The following is a 20,043-nucleotide window of genomic DNA, read 5'->3' as shown; positions in this document are numbered from 1 at the left end:
CCATTATTTCGCGGTCTTTAAAACTCTCTTCAGTGCAGACGTTCTCCTTCTTGGACCCATGAACCCCAACTATTTCCATGTCCAATCAACATAAATGAGGCTGAGTTAGCATGCACAAGCTTACTGTGGCAAGTTGCTCTTACAAATTCAATTGCTTTGTGAGACTCTCCTAGTTGCAGTGCTAGAAAACTGTGGCTAGCTGGCTCGTAGCTTTGCCCAATCATGGTTGAAGCGGTGAAGGCAATCGAGCCAATTTTGAGATGGTCGGGCGTAGTGGAGAGCGTGCAAGAGTCCCTCAATTCAATTCGAGACAAAGAGAGCTGAACATTTCGACGGCTGGGGAATAGCGAGTTCAGCTTGCGAAGATCTCCTAACGGCTTTTGGCTTTCAGCTTTGGAGAGATTAAAAACATGAAAGGATCTGTCAACTGCGGTAAGACATTGCTGAGCTGCATGTATGCACGGTCGAGGGAATGCCAGTTCAGCTTGCAAAAGGTACCTGACGACTCCAAGCTTTCAGCTTCACAGGAAAAGAAGGATAGTACTTAAATACCAGCACAAAACAGTTGAAGAGATGGTTACTGAACATAAAATCTCCATGGAACTTCGACATCGTCTTGATGCTTCAACTAGTAATTCCCATTTCTCATTCAATTGAACCATCCTCATTCCAATCTTCTTCATCATGAGTACCACTCTGGCTTCCCACGAGAAATCTGCCAAGTCTCGCTGGGCAGGGAGATTGATTCGCCGGAAGCTGGCCGCCGAGCTCAATGTTCTTAAAGAGAGAAATGAAGATCCACCATTCGGCTTTCACAGCTCGAAACCATACACTCACGACACGCTGCCTCCTGATCCCAACTATCTAGGTGACAAGCGACCAGGACCTGGTGGTGATGGCATTGAACAACCTCCACGCAAAGTTTGCATAGTAGGCGCCGGCGTTGCAGGTCTTTACATTGCAATGATATTGGATAGTCTGGAAATCCCCAATCTGACTTATGATATCCTCGAGGCCAATTCCAGAGTCGGCGGTCGCGCTTATACTCATCACTTCAGCGATCAACAGCATGACTATTACGACATTGGTGCTATGCGGTATCCTGATATTCCCATCATGAGTCGTACATTCAAACTCTTCGAGCGTCTCCGTGTCCCAACCATCAAGTACATCTTGAACAACGACAAAGCACCAAAGCTATTCAACGACCGCTTTTTCTCTGGAGGCTTCGACCCCTACCATGTCAGCGTTACGAATGGTGGTTCTGTTCCTGACAAAGTGGTTGACAACGCCGAAAAGATCCTTGGAGATGTTTTCGGTGCCTTCAAGAAGGAAATGGCTGACAATTTCGAGCGCGGATTCTCGAAACTTATGATGTATGACGACTTCAGCACGCGAGAGTTCTTGAAAAGAATGGTGTGCGGCCCGCTACAAGAGAAGCTCTACAACTTCTTTTCGATACAGTGGATGGAGACTCAGGACACTTCGACCAACCTCTTCGATCAGGCATTCTCGGAGAGTGTCATGGATTCATTCGACTTCGACTACCCAACAAAGGACCCAGAAAAGCCGGTGGAATGGTTTTGCATTGAAGGTGGGACTACCGTCCTTAGTGATTCGATGCAAAAAACACTGAAGTATCAACCTCAAGTAAGAAAAAGAGTAGAGGCCATATCAATCAATCGCAAATCATCAGAGGATGGAAATATGTCAGTCAAGTGCGCCGATGAGACGGAGCCTCGTACAGGTTACAGCACCGTTTTCAATACCACAACCCTGGGCTGCCTGGGCCGTATGGATCTTCGTGGTCTCGAGTTACATCCTTCACAGAAGGATGCAATTCGAAGTTTGCACTACGACGAATCTGTGAAGGTAGCTTTGAAGTTCTCATATCCCTGGTGGATTGTGGACTGCGGCATCCGAGGCGGAGTCGGCTCTACGGATTTACCCCTACGTACCTGCGTATATCCGTCATATAACCTGGACGATGGTGCGGATAAGCCCGCAGTCCTACTGGCTTCTTACACATGGGCACAAGATGCCACTCGAATGGGGTCCCTGGTTGACAGACAAAAACCGCCACAAAACGAGGGCGAGCTCGTTGAGTTGATCTTGCGGAATCTTGGCCGCTTGCACGCAGAACACATCAGCTATGACAAAATCAAGGAGGCATTCACCGGAAAGTACCATGCGTACGCCTGGTCTCATGATCCGAACACTGCGGGTGCTTTTGCTCTCTTCGGCCCAGGCCAATTCAGTAACTTGTACCCGTACCTCTCACGGCCGGCGGCTGATAGCAAATTCCACATTGTAGGCGAAGCGTCGAGCGCCCACCATGCCTGGATTGTTGGCGCTCTGGATAGTGCCTATATGGCTGTATATCGCTTCCTGTATCGTTTCAGCATGTGGGATGCTTTAGAAAAGCTGAAAGAGCAATGGGGTCTGGTGGATGAGTTGGAGGTAGGAGAAGAGGGAACGGTGCATTTGCAAGTCATGCTTGGCACGCTCCGAAAGAAAGACCAGTACAGGGTCTAAAACGTTGGGAAAAGGCGACGAAAATTGTTTCTCCAGCCATTGTTTAAGGGATCAGTCAAGTGCCGTCAACACTCTCTGTGACGTGACCGCCCAATCAGAGCACCATGTATCAACGAGGCGTTTAGTGAGCACCATTTTATCATGAGATTGTAAACACACCCACCGGCATAGTGCGATCATTTCAAGATTGCCGCGCAGGAAGCAACACGGGAATTCAATCACTACCCAGACTAGAACAGCTAGCTATCTGGCACTATGCACAGAATTTAGACAGTCAATGGCGGATTCTTAGGCCTGGTAATCTACAAACAATTTTTTTTTTACCCAATTCTGTTGTTAAATATTGCTGGCTTCTCACCTTCTGTTTATATGTAGGCGCATTGAAAGTAGTGAGTGAGTCAATTTTCTGGCGGTGGGCGTTGACGGCACCAAATCCACTTCGTTCTCCCCATCAACCTGGATGTAGACAAGCCTGAGCCCATAGAATTGCTGGCTGACATGCCTTAGCTCCTTTTTCATTAGTCGAGCTCATTAGACGATAGTTTTGGAGTATTTTGTAGACCTTGCTGACGTCCATGGGCCTGATATATTTTCCGGAATCCTTCAACCTGTGGATACTTAGTTCAATGCCAGACTAGTCCCAGGCAGCAGAATTTTCTCAAGCTACGGTTCATTAGACCAGCATCCCACAATGTCACCAGAAGCGAGGGAGTACATCTCTCCAGGTCGGAGACATATATGATGATAATCTAGACAGAAATGCAAGGCTCGATAAAGTCAAGGTCTCTGCAACAGCGATCTTAATGGATGGACGCGGAGGGGTCACATTGCATTCCACGAAGAGTCGTGACTTAGCACTGGCAAGGAGTAAGATCGAGCAGAGTTTCTCAATCTTGGATTCCTCCCGTCAAACCAACGCCAACTGTTTCGTCGACACGTTCCAATGCGTCCTCCAATCAGGATGCAGATTGTCTTCGGGGAGCCATGTTGTACCCAGTCGCTCATAATGTTTAGTGTCATGATCCACACAACGGAGAACAAGGCAACTAATACCATGACCTGCAAATACATGAACGATAAGACATAATACATCATATCTCACTGATATAAATAATTCGGGGATGACACAATCCTCGGTGAGAACGAAGGTAAAGCTGGACATTACTGAAACATCGTATCTTTGATAAAATCCAGATAAAGAGGGATTTTTGAGTTGGTCGTGGTCACTGCATGGCGTCAAATTGGCAGGGAAAGCATCTCCCCTGATATTGAGAACAGCCACTTCGATGTCGCCCACGTACGGGCTTCCCTCATTTTTATAGGTGATGTGGCAGCTTTCGAATTGGATCTCTTGAACCGATTTGCTAGGAAAGCCCACACTAGTTGCAGTGGAGGCCCATGACCACGTTGGAAAGCTGGCGTCTGGTCGCGGTGCGGGAATGGATGATTTGCGGTACCAGCATAAGCATTTTAGGACAATCTCCTGCCAAAGACCGCATAGGTATGTCCAACCTGTATCCTTGCCGTATTCCTCTGCGATGCCCGCTAATGCAGCCAGCTTATCTTGTGCATAGGTCAAGCTTCGCGAGGAATAACTTTCAACAATATCGGTCCACGCACGAGAGGAAATCGGTTGACAATTTCGCCGGGAATAATATTCTGTTCCCGTGCTGTCTGTGACCGCTGTCACATTATTGTTGTATGTAGTAATGTCGTCGAGATCATATCGTGCGCATTGACACACAGCATGTTCACGACAGCGCCACATAATCTCGTGCTCCAGAAAGTAAAGAGTCCGGGGGGAGAGTAATAATTCCTGATAGACCCAGCCTCGGGACAAAAGACTCATAGTCGAGGACTCGCCTGAGTCCATCAGCTCAGTCGAGTGTTGTCCTTCTGGCCGAATACCATGGTACGCGAAGGGGTGAGGCATGTATTCCTCGAGGTGCACAGAAATACCTCCTGGCAAGTCTGCTATATATTCACCTGTGATGAATTTGTTTGGGTCACTGAAAAGACTCTCGCTGCTCCCACGGCAATGGGTCGCGGAGATGGTGAAAGTGGCATTCTTGTAAATCGATGCCACAGAGGATGCTTCGTGTTTCCAGTCGGCACTGTCACCTTGGATGATGCACATGCAGTCCACCCATAGATAGTCGAGCTGGAATTGACGCAGGACGTGTACTGTGTCCTGTACTTTGAGATGTGCTGAAGTCAGTGCAAGTCGCCCTACAATGTGCAGTTCAGGAAATGTATTGAACTCACTAAGGTGCGGCAAGTGGGAGCAGGGTAGTCCTTCCTCAATTCTTTGACACCGATTTGAGTTGAGAAGTGAGATGGCTTTAGTCTCTTCGCTCCAACGGTGGCTCAGTGCGATGTATTCCACTGGTTCCGTCAGGTCTTCCACCAGCCAGACGACTGAGGCTGTCTCGTCGGAGTTGTGCTCAATGCGAAGAAGTCGACGCGGGATGTATGAGCAGGGTCTTCTCCTGCAGTTGTGTTCGCTATTGCACATTTCCCACCAACGTCTCGCGCGATCAAGCACTCGATTTTCAGCCGTCCCTTCCAGGTTGGCGGTCGCGTTTCCCCTGCAAATCAAAGGATATCCTTGATACGAGTCTGTCATTGGTATGGTATGCTGCGTCAAGAAAATGAAGTATCCGTGTGTCATACGAGAGTCGCTGATAGAGATTCCTCGCCAAAAAGGACCTTGGTCAGATTCTAATTGAATAGCCCCGCGATGAAGGGCAAATTTGAGTATGTTTCTGCAGGACGTGCAACCGCGGTCGGCGGATGCCACGAACTCCTTACGCGTGAACTTGAGATATGTCCCTACAGTCTGTGTGATGTCCTTATCTGCATCGATATTCGACGGATGTGCGCCTGGGCTAAGCAGGAACAGACACACACCGCATCTCGGCTTGCCCGCGCCTCTGGATCCCTTCGGCTCACCTCTAAAAGGGGCAACATCTGATGAAGCTTCCATTAGAGACGTGATATCAATAGGTTCCGAGATTGTCACGATATTTGAGCAGTCGTGGGTTTCACGAGGATCGTGTTGACGTTCCTGCCGATACTTCATGACGATGGCGGAGGTGGTCGAAGTGCCTTGACGAGGAATGAAAATGTTCTGGTAATTCTCGTCAGCACGATTAAATGGTCAAGCAGCAAGGCTGCTCGCTTGTTCAGCATGAATAGATGAATGGCTTAGGGGAATGAAAACCTAAAGACATACTATTTTGTACTCTAACACGCAAATGTAGCTTTCCCGCATGCCTTGTTTTGAAGGGCGTTATCCAGTAAACACCCCAACCCCGCCTTGCTTCCAGTGGTCGAGCCGCGAGACTACTCCGGGCCGGTCGCTGCTAATTATCATGTCTATAGATACAGGTCCGAAACAGGTCTTCATCAAGGCAACTTGGCCGAGTGGTCTAAGGCGCTACGTTCAGGTGTTAACATCTTCGTAGTCTCGAAAGAGGCGTGTGTTCGAGTCACACAGTTGTCATTGTTTTACTTTTCTTTTCTTTTGGCACTTCGACAGAGGTCCACATTGACATCTGTCGGCGACTCATTTTCTTTTACAGAGAGAGAATGACATGATTCGCAAGCCCAATGCGGCCAGTCAGCGAGTGTTCGCTTGCGATTCCAGATTCATTTGAGCTGTTATATGGAGCTAATGTTAACCCCGAAAGTGGCACCTGGTTGACTGATGAAAAGGCATGTATTTACTAGTAGGCAAGTCATAAAGCACTCATAAGCAGGATGATCAGAATTCCTTGATCTCGTAGACTTCGTAGCCAGGTTCTTCATATGGATGAGCTCTGAAGGACAAGAATTAGTTACTCTGCAGGGCACTAGGGACACAATATGGGGCCAAGATCTTGGGCAAAACCAACTTCTTCAAAGCCTCCACGGCCTTTTTGGCACACTCTTCCCCGACGCATAGCGTCTCAACCCTGGCTTCCTCGACCTTCTCCAGGGCGCCGACCTCGCCAATGTGCGGGTTTGCCGTGTCTCCTGGCCGAAATTGACCGGTTCCAATTGTTTGCCAAGCACATTCTGTGTAGTTCCCGGGACCTGGGTAGCGTCCGGCGCCGGCGGCAAAGATGGCCGTCTTCACGGCTTCCACGTCCGAGACGGGTACGTAGAAGATAAGTTTGTATTTCGTGGTAGTCATTCTGTCGATTTTGTCCACCGGTGGTTGTAATTCAATCTCTGATGCTCGTTCAAAGTTGTATCACTGATGGCAGCAGGTTGATCGTTGTATACCTAGATAAGGTTTAAGCGTGCAGTGAGCGTGCTTTGTGAGAGATTGCGTCGAAGCGCGCGTTCAATACGAACAGGCGTTTCTCACAGAGTCGGGTGGGGCATTTTCTGTCCCGATTACCGCCGAAAACTTTGTGCTGCAGACCCCTGCCAATGATGAGAAGCAGTACTGCAGGAGCGGAGGCTTAAACGGCAAGCCAATTGAGATAACTACTGTACTTGGGAAACAGCAAATGTTCAAAAGAGACTTGCGTCATAAATGACTTGAAAGCTTTGGTTGATATACGTGAATTAGGGGGCGTACCTCGGGACGCCGGAGCTCCGAGATCCAGCTCAACATCGTCCCTTCTGCTGACCACTGCACTGCATATTCGTAGGGGTTTCAAATCAACTCGATTGGCTGTGTGGCGGGTAATCTTTAGGGGTTACTTAATTATATAACCTGGTATATAATTTATAATATATACTAACTACGCTAAATACAGCTTAAAAACAGCTTTTTTATATAAGTAAATAAAAATAAAATAAACTTAATAAATATTCCTTTTATTTTTTATTTTTTTATTTTTTATTCTTTTAATTTTTTTTTTTAAAAATAAATAAATAAATAATTTTAAATATAATATAAATATAGCTTATAAGTATAAATAATAAATAAAAAAAAAGGAAAAAGTTAAAATAAATATAAATAAAAAATATACTTTTTTTTATTTACTTACTTTTATATATATAAATATTACTATTTACTAACTATTATATTATATATTTATAAAGGTTTTAAATTAATTTAATTAGCTATATAGCAAGTAATTCTTAAAAGTTACTTAATTATATAATTTAATATATAATTTATAATATATATTAATTATATTAAATATAGCTTAAAAATAGTTTAAATTTATTAATTAAATTTAATTAATTAAAAATAAATATAATTAATAAAATAATATATTTATTATTAAAATATAAAAATAATATTAAAATAGTTTTTAAAATAATATTAAATTATTAAACTTTTTTATTAGCCTAAAATTTTATACTTTTTTTAAAAAATTTTAATAGCTATAATAGCTTTAATAATACTTTTATAAAAGCTATATTTAAAATAATTATAAAATAATATACTTAAAATAACAATATAATATTATATAACTATAATTATTATTTATTATATAAAAGTTTTTTTTAATATTATAAATAAAAAAGCTTTTAACTTATATAAGTAAAATATAAAAAGTATTTATATATAAATATAAGAGTAAAAAAAACTATTAGTTTTAATAATAAAAATTATAACTTTTTTATTATTTTTATTTATTTTAAATATTAATAAAATTATTAATATATAATTAATTAAAAATATAATATATTTTTAAGCTATATATAAATAATTAAAGTTTTAAAAATTAATATAGCTATTAAACTAAATAAATTTACTTATTTAAAAACAATTATAAAAATTAATATAAATATAATATTAAAATTAAATATTATATTTAATACTTTATTTATTATAATATAATTAATAAGTATTTAATATAAAAGCTTTAGCTTTATTAGCTTATATTTATTTTTAAAAACTTTAAAAAAAGAATTTACTACTTTTTAAAATAAAAACCTAATATAATTATTATTAAATACTTTTATAAATATATTAAGGTTAATATACTAAAAGTAAATTTTAATAAAATACTTTATAATTATTATATGCTTAATGTATTTAATAAAGTATTTACTAAATATAAAAATAATAATAAAAATTAAAAAAGTAATTATTATTATAAAAAAAAAATAGTTAATTTAATATAGCTAATAAATTTTTAAATATAAGCAAATATTAATATTATATAAGTTTTTTATTTTAAATTTAATACTAGCTTAAATTAGCTTAATATAGATTTTATTAAAAATAAAGTTACTTACTTTTACTATAAAATTAGTATTAAAGATATTAATAAAAAGCTTTATTAATTTAAATATAAATTAATAATTAAAAATTAATTTTAATAAAAAATAATATTAATAAAAAAAATTTTATTAATAAAAATCTAAATAATATAAATTTTAATATTTATTACTACTATAAAGTAAAATAAAGCTTAAAAAATAAGTAAAATAATAAACAACTATATAATACTATTAAGAAGTATAGCTTAAATAATTTTATTATTAATATAAATAATAAATATATTATAAAGTTAGCAATAGTACTATTTATTTAAAATTAATAAAATATAAAAAGTTTTTATAATATTAATACTATTATTAAAAAAAAAGGCTTTAAATTTTACTAAAATAATAGTTTAATTTTAAGAAATAAGTAGGTAAGATAGCTAATTTATATTTATTAAAAATATAAATAAAAACTAAAATACCTTATAACTTATTTTAAATATATTTATAAAAAGATAGTAGATTTAATATAATATATTTTAAAATAATATTATATTATTAAAATTTAATAAAAGATTTTATTATTAAAGCAGGTTTATTTAAACTATTAATAAAATTATTTAATACTAATATAACTATATAGTAAATAAAGCTAAAAACTTTTATAAAAAGTATAAAAAGGTTTATTTTAATTAAATAATTATTATATAAAAGCTAAAGAAATTATTAAAAGTTTAAATATTTTATAAAAAAAAAAATTTAAGGTTTAGTATATTTTAGATATAAAATAAAGCTTTATTAATACACTTTTATAATAGTTAAGCTTTTATTTATATTATATTTATTTTAATATTAAAAACTTTTATAATAATATTTTATTAGTTTTTAATAGTATTAAGAATTATTTTAAAAAATTAAAGTATTACTAACTAATATTTTAAAGCTAAGTTTTTAAAAGCTAAAAAAGTATATATTAAAAGGATAATAATAAAATTATTTAAATAATATTTTATTAAAATATTAAAATTAAAGTTTTATATAGTTATAAAAATTTAATAAAAGCTTTTTATAAAAAGATTAAATAATAATAAAGCTATATATAAGCTAAAAAATAAGCAGTTTTTATAATAATACTGCCTTTACTATATAAAATTAAAAAGTTTTTTTTAAAAGTAAATAATAAAAATAAAATAAAATATATTTATTAAGTTTTATTTTATTAGCTATATACTATAGCTTATTTTTTATATTATATTAAATATATAGTATAGCGCTATACATTTAAGAAAAGCTTACTTTTTAAAAATACTTTTATTAATTAATATATTAGTTAAATAGAAAAAGTAATAAATATATTAAAAATTACTATTTTTTTTTAAAACTAATCTTTAAAAAAAATAAATAAATAGCCTAATAAGTCTATAAGGGAAAACTTTATTTAAAAAAAGATTTTTTTTAAATTCTTTTTAAAAAACTAAAAAATTATTTTAAATAAAAATAAAATTATTTAATAAAATAAAGGAATTAAGTTTACTATTATACTTAATTAAAATATTAAAATATAAAATACTATTAATTATAATTTTAAAATTACTAAAATAGCCTTAAAAAGCTTTTATTTAAATTTAGAATATAAAAAAATTAAGTAAATTTTATAATAATTTTTTATTTAATAAAAATATAAAAAATCCTATTTTATTATTTAATTATAATAATAAAATAAAATTTATATATAAAGTAAATATTTAAAAAGCTTAATAATAATAAAACTATAAAATACTTAAATAAAAACTTTTATTAATTAATAATTTAAATATTAGCTTTTTTAATAAAAGTTAAAAAAACTTAACTATTTTTTTAAAGTTTAAACACTTATTAACTAAATAGCTATTACTATATAAAATACACTTATATAAGCAATTATAATTAGCTTTTAAATAAATTTAATAATTAAAATTATTATAAACTTTTTAAATTTATTTAATAAATTAATTAATAAAAAAAATATTCTTTTTTATTAAGGCTTTATTAAAATAATTTAACTTTATAAAAAAATTAAATTATTTTTTTAATTTAAAAAGTTTTATAAAAATAAAAGCTAAATAATAAAATATAAAAGTAATAATTAAATAAAATTAGTATTTAACTTTTTATTAAATAAACTAAAAAAACTAAATATTTATTATTATTATAATATTATTATATTACTTACTAAAAAAAATATTAAAAATAATATAATAGTTAATAAATATTTTTATAAAAATACTTTAAAATTTAAAATTTTTAAAAAATAAATACTAAATAATTATAATAATACTATTATTTATAAAAATCTTTTTTAAAACTTAAAAATATTATTACTTTACTTTAAGTAAATAAAGTTATGAATACTAAAACAGCTTTTATAAATTTAATAAATAAATTTAAAAAAAATAACTTTATAAAAAGTTTTATTATATTTTTAAATTATAATTATATATTTATATAAGTTATTTTTATTATTTATTAATAACTATAATAATAATATAAAAGTATTAAATTAAATATAATAATAATTTAACTTTATTTATTAAAATTTAAATTTCTTTTTATTTTAATAAAGCTTTTTAATATAAATTTTTTACTTTTTTAACTTAAAATTAATAAATATATTTATTATAATTATTTAGCTTAAGCTAAACTAAAAAGTTATAATTTTAAATATTATTAAAGCTTTACTTTTATTATATAAAAAAAATATTTTAAATAAAATTAGCATTATTAATTATAAAATTAATTATAAAATTAATTATAAAATTAATTATAATATTTATTATAAAATTAATTATAAAGTTTATTATATAATTAATTATAATATTTATTTTATAATTAATTATTTAGCTAGTATATTATTAAAAATAAAAAAAAAGGTTAATTAAAAAAGCTATTTAAAAAGCTATTAAAAAAATTTATTTTAAAAAAGCTTAATATATATATTTTATTAAAACTATTTTTTAAACCTATTATTTTACTTATTTACTTATAAATATTAAAAAAATAAAAAAGCATTAATAATATAAATTATAATAATTAAAAAGATTTTTCTTTTTAATAAAAATAATTAAAATAAGGTATATAATAAATATTTTTTTATATTACTTATTTAAATATATTAATTTTATTTTTTTTTAAAAAAAAATATAAATAAAAACTTTATATAACTTAAATAAACTTATAAGCTTTATAAAACTATATACTAAATAAATAAAATTAATTAAATTAGATATAATAAAGTAAATAAAAAAAAATATTTTTAAAAAGAGTTAATTTTAAATATAATGCAAGTATAGCTTATAAGTATAAATAATAAGTAAGGAAGAGGGGAAAAGCTAAAATAAATACAAGCAAGGGACGCACTCCTTTTTATCCGCCCGCTTCCGTATATATAGATATTACCAGTTTTGCAGGGTTCTTAAGAACCTTGAACGGACGCACGTAGACACAACTAGACACCCAATGACCAGTCTTCTCTACACCGTGAATTCACAACGTCAAATTACCGGCCAGTGTCGTTCACGAATCAGAGCTGTCCTCTATCATAGGAGCGCCGTTTTCAACAGCCTGCCAGTCAATTCTGGGATCCTGCCTTGGGCTTATCAAATGGTCAGCCCATGGATTCACGCGTAACGCAAGGGCGTCTTTCCAAACAACAAGCGGGAGGTGCTCGGCCGCCCCCTGCTCGTCGCTTTCGTACACACGTGCAGAGTCGGAGTTGACCGCCATTGTGCATACGGAGCGACTGCTATCGTAGGATCCTGGGCGTATCGTGACCCCGACGGATGCTGATCCGAGGGGTATTTGGCTGGGGAGCTTGCATAGCGATATCCCATTGGCGCGGTCCTCATTACCATACACCAAATCGATCTGGTTAGGGTGGCTCTTCATGTTGATAAAAGCCATGTTCCCATTTTTCGAGGTCCCTTTGTCTTGCCAGGCTACGATAGATGAGGTCGAAAGGGCAGATGGTAACTGATTTGGCGCCGCGGCTACAGTCTTGTCCATGTCCGATTCTGGATGATTCAACTGTACAAGGTGGGGTTTCTTGTTTGGCCGTGAGATGTTGACACCGTCATCTATTGATCGCTTGTGAGCACTGCTCTGAATACGCGTCACTTTGCGCAGCACAGGTGATAGAGGTATAAGTAGTGGCCATCGCCGACCAGTGTAGACAATAGCGATCGCTGTGCCACAGTGCGAGAATCCAACGGTGGGTCTAGCACTGAGTATCGGTGATAGTTGTTTGATCAGGGTCGGGTACGGTTGTTCTGTAATGATTTCAGTTGACTTGACCACATGCAAGTGTCGTCGTGGTGTTTGTTAGCTAATCAATACGAGTTGAGGTGCATACCTCGGAAATGCCAAATGAACACGCCCTTTCCCATTGTGAAAAGAAAGAGTGGATCAACGGGGTGAAAGTGAGGATTCGTTATGAACCCCCGATCTGTCCACGAACAAGTCCTTTTGATCAATGTCGGAGTTTTATTTCCGGCTGAACTTGATGCAACGGCAAAAACTGCAATGCAGATAGCGCCGTCGACTGCAGCCCAAGAACTCGCTTCGAAATCGGCGAAAGCGATGCACTTGGAATCTGGACTCCATATTAGCTCATAAGAATAGCTTGAACTCCTTTTAGAATTTCCAGGATCGCGCTGCCAGCTTCTTTGCAGACTCGTGTTAAAACTTGTTCGCAACTCAGCACCAACACAGATATCGAAACTCGTGTCGAAGCGGTATACATTGTTTAGGATGGAGAAATGGCCAAGTCCCGGGGCGATTGTCAGAGGGAAGCTGCATTTCCAGCAGCCCATAGGTGAAAACCTCAGACACTGACGGAGGCAAAGCTCAACATTGCAAGCTAGCAGGTAAAAGGTGCTGTTACAGATGCTCTCGGAGCCAGTCTCCATTATGGCAAAAATCTGGTACGTCGCGATCCAGCCAGTGGACGCCATCTGGAATTCGGAGGGAGTGACTGGTACTCGGGGTAACCATTGGCCCTGACGGCGATCCCTCACCCACTTGATTGAACCTTGGACTGATGGGATGTCGGTCAAGTTTTCCCATCCCTTACGAAAGACCCTGATAGAATCAGCGCGTGTTTCCAAGTGGAGGCATGACGTACTCGCAGGGAAAGATAGCAAGGACTGCCAGTTGACAGCCATCGGCAGAACTCATCGAGACTGAAAAGGTAGGCTTTGTTGTTTTGCTTGTGTCTAGGTCTGGCTCAACCACCATCTCTGGCGCAAGACACTGCGCAGATCCGGCAGTGGTCGAGACTAAGAATCTACTCTTGGTGAAGATAGTTACATCGCCCCAGATCTCGTGCGGGCTACTCCTCAAGAGTGATGCCCATGCCTCGTCAAGGTTGATCAAGTCATTGGCGAAATCACGCAGGTTGGAGAGCAGATTCTCTATGTTCTCAAGGTTTTGAATCCGTGTGGAAAGGCTTACAATGTCATCTCGTAGCGACTCGAAGCGATTCGTAGTACAGCTTTGCGCTCCTTCGGGTGATGTGCGAAGATTGTACCATGCTTCGACCCAAACCATAATGCTTAGCCGGTTTTTGAGGTACTTAGAAGCATTATCTGCCATTTTTGTGACTTCCTCGGGTATGTCAGTGCTCGAATCAGTGGTGACGGCGATTGTTTGTAGGAGAAAGTCCATCCAATCTGTAGCAAGTCTCATTAACGGTAATTGGCAAAGCACAGTTGCCGGTGAAGCAGATTCGCCTAGAACGCCGGACAAAGGCCCCTGTGGGATTGCTTTTAAGAAGGAAATGAGTCGTGTTGTGATTATAGCCTTGGATTGCGGTGCGCTTGGGATCAGAGGGCGGTGTAATGGACAGCGACTGCGAGGCTGGACAAATTCCAGAGCAGTCAAGTGGATATATCGGAAAAGGTTGGTGGGTTGGGGACCTTTTTCGACCAAACCACCACAAACCACAATGACCGCGTGCTCGAATTGTTCGCTTATACCTCGCGGTTCCATGTCCCATCCCTCGGGGAACAGAGCGTCTTTCAGCTCTTCTGGCGAGATCCCAACGTGAGCCACCCACATCAACGCTTTGCGCGACATGCTTTTGCTATGTGGGTCCATGGAGTTGATACGAGTCTCGATGCGCTTGTACATCTCGTCAAGCTGGTCAAGTCCCTCTGTATTTCTCTCCATGATTGTTGCCAATCGCTGAGCCCGCGTCATGGCTGGTCCATTTAAGTACGCGATAATAAGACGTGCCCACAAGAACATTCCTTCAGCTCGGCCGACAAGGTGTGATACGATGGCGGCCTTGTCAACATTCTCCGACAATAGACCTTCCTCGACTAACGTCTCAACCTCCAACTGGAGGTAGCGAGCAATGTCAGCGTTCACGTGAGCCCCACCAAGAATAATCCGGTCATTTTTGGGTATCCGGCGTCGAAGGCCTGCGACGTCAGGCCGACTGAGCATGACCACCCTCAACGGTGATGAATCACACCATTTTGACAGCTGACGAATCAGGCGGTCGCCGTGGGAACACTCGTCGATGGCATCGACCACGAAGTACAGGTTGGGAAGGTGCGGCAGACACTGAGAGATTGTGTCTACAATTTCGTCCTCCGAAGATTTCTGCAGGACAGCCCCGCTGCGTATCCCCAGAGCAAATATGTTGCTGACCTTTTCGAACATCTTGAAGTATTCAAACATCTGCGTAGCAATAGCACGATAGGCGTCGACGGGCGAGTTTCGGGTGTTGAGGTTCTGGCTGAAAAAGTAGTAACATACTTCAGGAGCAGAGTCTGTGTCAGATTGATGATCGTTCTTTTTGAGTTCGTGGATTAAGGATCCAGCAAGGACTGTCTTTCCCGAGCCCGGGTTTCCTGCGAGGATTCTGTTAGCCCCCTTCCGTTCTCTTTCGGAAACACATACGGGGAAAGCATAAAGTTGCACATGCTGAGGCTTGGTATATTTGCTCAAGTGCATTACTCACCAGAAATCCATAGTATCTGGGAGTCATCTTGAACCGAGCTCAATCCGCTGTTCTGGATAGCACCCGATCTCCACGATGTGAGGCGAAGATCGTCTTGGAGCCATTCATGAGTACCCTTAAGTTTAGCGTCTTGAGCCTGCTCCAAGTTGGTTTTGTACGCAGGGGGATCGAGCCATTGTGTGGCCGCGCTTGGAAGATGCTCTAGAATGTGTAAACAAGTAATGGGTCAGTTCATGTCACTCTGATCACCGCAAATATATGCAGCCCTTACAGAAATAATACTGACGTCGAGACTGCGCATTCTGCATCATTTGAATTGCGGATAGATGCGTAAGCATCTGTTCACGATCTTTCTGCGCAGACCTTACCATTCTTTCGTTGAAACCACCCTGACTCGCAAAAAATAATTCTTCCTTCACAATGTTTTGGTCAAGACTAATGCTTTCGAGGATATTCTGAAATCTGACATCGAATGGCTGCCACAGGAGACTGGCAACTACAGACGGCGTCCTCTTCAATTCTTTGGTGAGGTGGTCAGCTATCTACAAACACCGGCGATTGTCACGATTCAATTTGGGATGTCAATACATACTACCGCATTTCTTTGAGAACACGAGGGCCACAGCACCATAGAATTCGAATAGATGATAATATAGTCTTTTGAACGCGGATTCCAAGTAGGGGGTCAATGCGTTTGGCTGCTGAGCTAGGGAGTCGTACAATGTCTGATATCTGGGTAATCTCAAGTTGAGTGTCTCCACAACATCGCATAGCTTTTCAAAGAATGTAACGAAGTGGCTGGCCAACTGTATTAAAACCATGGTGTCAGCAAGTCGAGCAAACGCTTAGAATGACGAACCTTGGAATGCAATTGGGGTGAGGGCGGCAACACGCACTTGGAGAACCAGCTGAAGTGAACCAAGCGCAATATTGGCCCATTCAGGATGAGCACCGCAGAATGTCTCCATGATTCTGAAATATGGTTGGAGATTATCACCGAGGACCTTGACCTTTTCCAAACTACGCTTGACGCGCCGACCACCATTGCTGAGGCTCGGAATCCTCTCAAGATTGCCGATAAGGTCCTCCACAGAGAGGCACGAGGAGAGATCGGCCTGCTCAGACGGGGACAAGAGAGACAAGAATTTATTTCGGGCCCAAATGAAAGGGTGATCATTGGAAGGTGTGGACGCGGTCAGCGAGCCACCACTAATTCCACTGGTCATTGTGTGAGTGCTTGCAGGAGGCAGCGTGACGTGCAACGCGAAGAAGAGAAATTGCCGTTGAGAAGCCCCAAAGGGTTGACGACCCTCCTCATATAGTAGGCTATATGTCGTGTGACAGGGCAGTGCTCGTGACTGCGCCGCTGTAGCAGGTTGCCTGGAGAGATGTCCGGCCAAACAAACAGCTGAAGAATTTGAACGCATCTGCAGAGCTGGGGATGTGAGCCAACCACGTGCATCTCCGTACCAAAATGACGCCAGCATTGCTGCATTGCTTGACTACTCGAAATTAAGCAGAACACGCGTTTGGGGGATGGCTTTACCCTGGAAGAAAACTACTTTGGTACCCCTTTATACTAATGAATCTATTGCTTATTTAGAACCACTTTCGAACCACTTTCCAAATTCAGCCAAGCTAACAGGCACCAGAGAACGCCTCCGCTCGTAGAGCTCTTTCCGTGTCTATATCACCAGTATGGAATAACTTCCTATAGGATAATCTTTTGGAGGATATTTTCAATTGGGATAATCAGCTATTGGATCCTTTCTTGTAGTATAAACCTGCATGGTAATATAAGCCACAGGGGCCTCCGCATTGACGTATTGTCATTTTTTAGAGTATCGCGGTGTTGTTCCAATAGCGTGTTTGACTTCCACCGCTTCGGCCCTGTCGCAGAGTCCTAAGCAGTTGATTGGCGTGTGGATGAGCCTTGAGACTTCCTTGGGTGCTGCTGTAAATGATTAAGTTTGTATTTGGTCGTGCTCACCATTTCTGCTCCAATCTCTGTGGCCTGTGAAACGTTCATTGATACTTAGTCCAAAAAAAATTGCATCTCTGATGGCGGTAGGTTGTGATCGTTGTCTACCTAGGCAATCAGTGAGCGTCCTTGGTCAGGAGGTTGCACTGAAGCAAGCACCTGATGGCTTGGCCGTAGGCGCTTACCACAAATTTGAGTGGGGGCTTGGGCACTTTCTTATCCTAATCGCCTCTGGAATTCTTCTACTGGGGGGCCCTGTCAATAAAGAGAAGCTGCACTAGCAGGAGCGGAGCCTTGAACGGAAAGCCCATTTATAGATTCTTTGAAGTCTTCAAGATCCCCTGCTACTCTGGAACAACAATAATTGTCGTGAGAGAGCAAACACTATATGCCTCAAGAACGTACTGTCATCTCATTATATGCGGATTGTGATAGTGACTATCCGATCAATCTGGACAGATGCTCTAGGAGCCAGTTTCTAGGATGAGAAATAGCCCCGTCCGCCGCGAGGCAGCCAAAGTAGGCTGACTGGAATTCGGATGGAGTGTTTGAGACTTGGGAGGAGGCAGCCACTCGGATCAGGAGCCTGAGGACAACTTTTGAAAACCCAAGGCAGACCTGGAACCTTGATATATTACGCCGAACGGCAGATCAGCCTATCCAATTACTCTTCCGTTTTCCTACGCCCTTGGAACTCAGTCAAGGCAGCTGCATATAGCACGATAAGCTTGGCGCGCCCTTTCTTTGAATTGGATGCCAAGACCACAACTAGAGGGGATAGCCAATTCTCGTCCAACATGTCATCAGCAGAGTCGCAGCTATCGAGTAGCTGACGTGGCACATGAGCGAATACTTCAGCCTCACACAGCATGGGTCTGACAGGATAAATACCGAGCTTTGTATCACACGCCTTACTCCAAGACATACTCCCCGCTCGAAATATCAGCACCATGAGACTTCTTGACACCACATCCCTTGAGTTTCATGTTGGGGAGCACGCCACTTTCCGCCAGGAGGGCTATGCAACTCTGTCACATCGTTGGGTATGGCAGGAAATCACCCTCGACCAGTTCGGGAGTCATGTTGAGGAACTCAGGTCCAGCGCAAGGCCCCTGAGCCCACAGCTGGAGAAGATACGCGCCACTTGCGCAACTGCACGCAGCAAGGGCATCAAATGGATTTGGATTGATTCTTGCTGCATCGACAAACGGGACATGGTCGAATTAACCGAGTCAATCAACTCCATGTACAAGTGGTACCGCGACTCCGTATTGTGCATCGTCTATCTCTACGATGTTAAGAAGAGCGACGCCGTATCTATCACAAATCCCCACATCTTCAACCGCATCGATCGTGACGAGCCATCTGAATGGTTCTCTCGGGGATGGACCCTGCAGGAGCTCTTAGCGCCTCGTGAGATGGAGTTCTACGACAAGGAGTGGACTTACATGGGCACTAAGAAGGACATGAAGACTTCGCTGGGGAAAGTTACTGGCATCAATGAGATCTACCTGAGTGGGCAGGTTCACTTTAGGAAAGCATGTATCGCCATGAAGATGAGTTGGATGGCAAGGCGAAAGACCACCCGACGAGAAGACGTTGCGTATAGCATGGTCGGCCTCTTCGGAATCACCATGACGCCTGTTTATGGTGAGGGTCATGGCGCATTTGCACGTTTGCAAGAAATCCTCATGTCCTGGAGCTCCATGGATGAATCGTTGTTCGCCTGGAAAATGCCAGCGCTCGATTCTGGGAACCAATACACATATTCAAGCGATCCCTGGCAATCAGGCGAATGGGGTCTTTTGGCTCCTTCTCCTGAGTGGTTCGCAGACTGTGGGGCCATAATGACTTTCGAACATAAGCCACCACGCCGAGGCTTATTCACAATGTCACCGAACGGTATTGAGGCGCCTGTCGGAAGAAGTGCCCAAACCCCAGAAGTTGAGTGTTTGCAATGCCTGGCTTGCTTTGGATTTATGTATGGCGTCGTTTTTGGAATTCTCCCCTGCATTTACTATCGGCGTCTTCTCAAGAAAGTATCGAACGAGGAATTCGCATTCAAACTTCAATGCTTCGAGCCAGATGCCGCTGGAAACTGCTATGAATTAGAACCGGTGGAGATATACCTGCGACCTATAGCGCGAGTTGAGGACTTTCCACCTTCCGATGCACCTATCATTTCGCTGAAAAGAGTTCGATGCACCGAATTTGGCCGCGCTTCCAAGCCTATCGGGGCAAAGACAGGTCTCGTACCGCAACCGAGCGTTACCGACCTCTAATCTTGAGCTGATATTTGAGGATACCGTTTGATTGCTTTGTTTGGTAAAACACACTGTACTAATTAGCCTAACATTACGTTAGC

At 39.3% G+C, this 20,043-nt stretch overlaps 5 protein-coding genes across 5 annotated transcripts; 2 read left to right on the top strand and 3 right to left on the bottom strand.

Moving 5' to 3' along the window:
• Positions 1–684: 684 nt before the first annotated feature.
• On the top strand, positions 685–2,535 carry J7T55_000337 (l-hypothetical protein oxidase; the record flags this gene model as incomplete). Its single annotated transcript, XM_053132445.1, has 1 exon — positions 685–2,535. One exon carries the CDS (start codon positions 685–687, stop codon positions 2,533–2,535), a length of 1,851 nt encoding a protein of 616 aa, XP_052989575.1.
• Positions 2,536–3,442: 907 nt separating this feature from the next.
• On the bottom strand, positions 3,443–5,944 carry J7T55_000336 (uncharacterized protein; the record flags this gene model as incomplete). The annotated part of the gene is made up of 3 exons (XM_053132444.1): positions 3,443–3,535; positions 3,638–5,665; positions 5,843–5,944. The coding sequence occupies 3 exons, from the start codon at positions 5,942–5,944 to the stop codon at positions 3,443–3,445; spliced, it is 2,223 nt and encodes a 740-aa protein (XP_052989574.1).
• A 357-nt stretch (positions 5,945–6,301) lies between these two features.
• On the bottom strand, positions 6,302–6,712 carry J7T55_000335 (uncharacterized protein; the record flags this gene model as incomplete). The annotated part of the gene is made up of 2 exons (XM_053132443.1): positions 6,302–6,356; positions 6,432–6,712. 2 exons carry the CDS (start codon positions 6,710–6,712, stop codon positions 6,302–6,304), a joined length of 336 nt encoding a protein of 111 aa, XP_052989573.1.
• A 5,534-nt stretch (positions 6,713–12,246) lies between these two features.
• Positions 12,247–16,923, bottom strand: J7T55_000334 (uncharacterized protein; the record flags this gene model as incomplete). The annotated part of the gene is made up of 8 exons (XM_053132442.1): positions 12,247–12,998; positions 13,082–13,313; positions 13,437–13,809; positions 13,853–15,587; positions 15,698–15,898; positions 15,984–16,217; positions 16,290–16,503; positions 16,594–16,923. The coding sequence occupies 8 exons, from the start codon at positions 16,921–16,923 to the stop codon at positions 12,247–12,249; spliced, it is 4,071 nt and encodes a 1,356-aa protein (XP_052989572.1).
• A 1,705-nt stretch (positions 16,924–18,628) lies between these two features.
• On the top strand, positions 18,629–19,960 carry J7T55_000333 (uncharacterized protein; the record flags this gene model as incomplete). Its single annotated transcript, XM_053132440.1, has 1 exon — positions 18,629–19,960. The coding sequence occupies one exon, from the start codon at positions 18,629–18,631 to the stop codon at positions 19,958–19,960; it is 1,332 nt and encodes a 443-aa protein (XP_052989571.1).
• Positions 19,961–20,043: the final 83 nt, after the last annotated feature.

Source organism: Diaporthe amygdali (genome assembly GCF_026229845.1).
Source record: "Diaporthe amygdali strain CAA958 chromosome Unknown NODE_31_length_594919_cov_65_084759, whole genome shotgun sequence".
Taxonomy (NCBI): Eukaryota; Fungi; Ascomycota; class Sordariomycetes; order Diaporthales; family Diaporthaceae; genus Diaporthe; species Diaporthe amygdali.
This window is presented reverse-complemented; position numbering and strand designations above follow the sequence as displayed.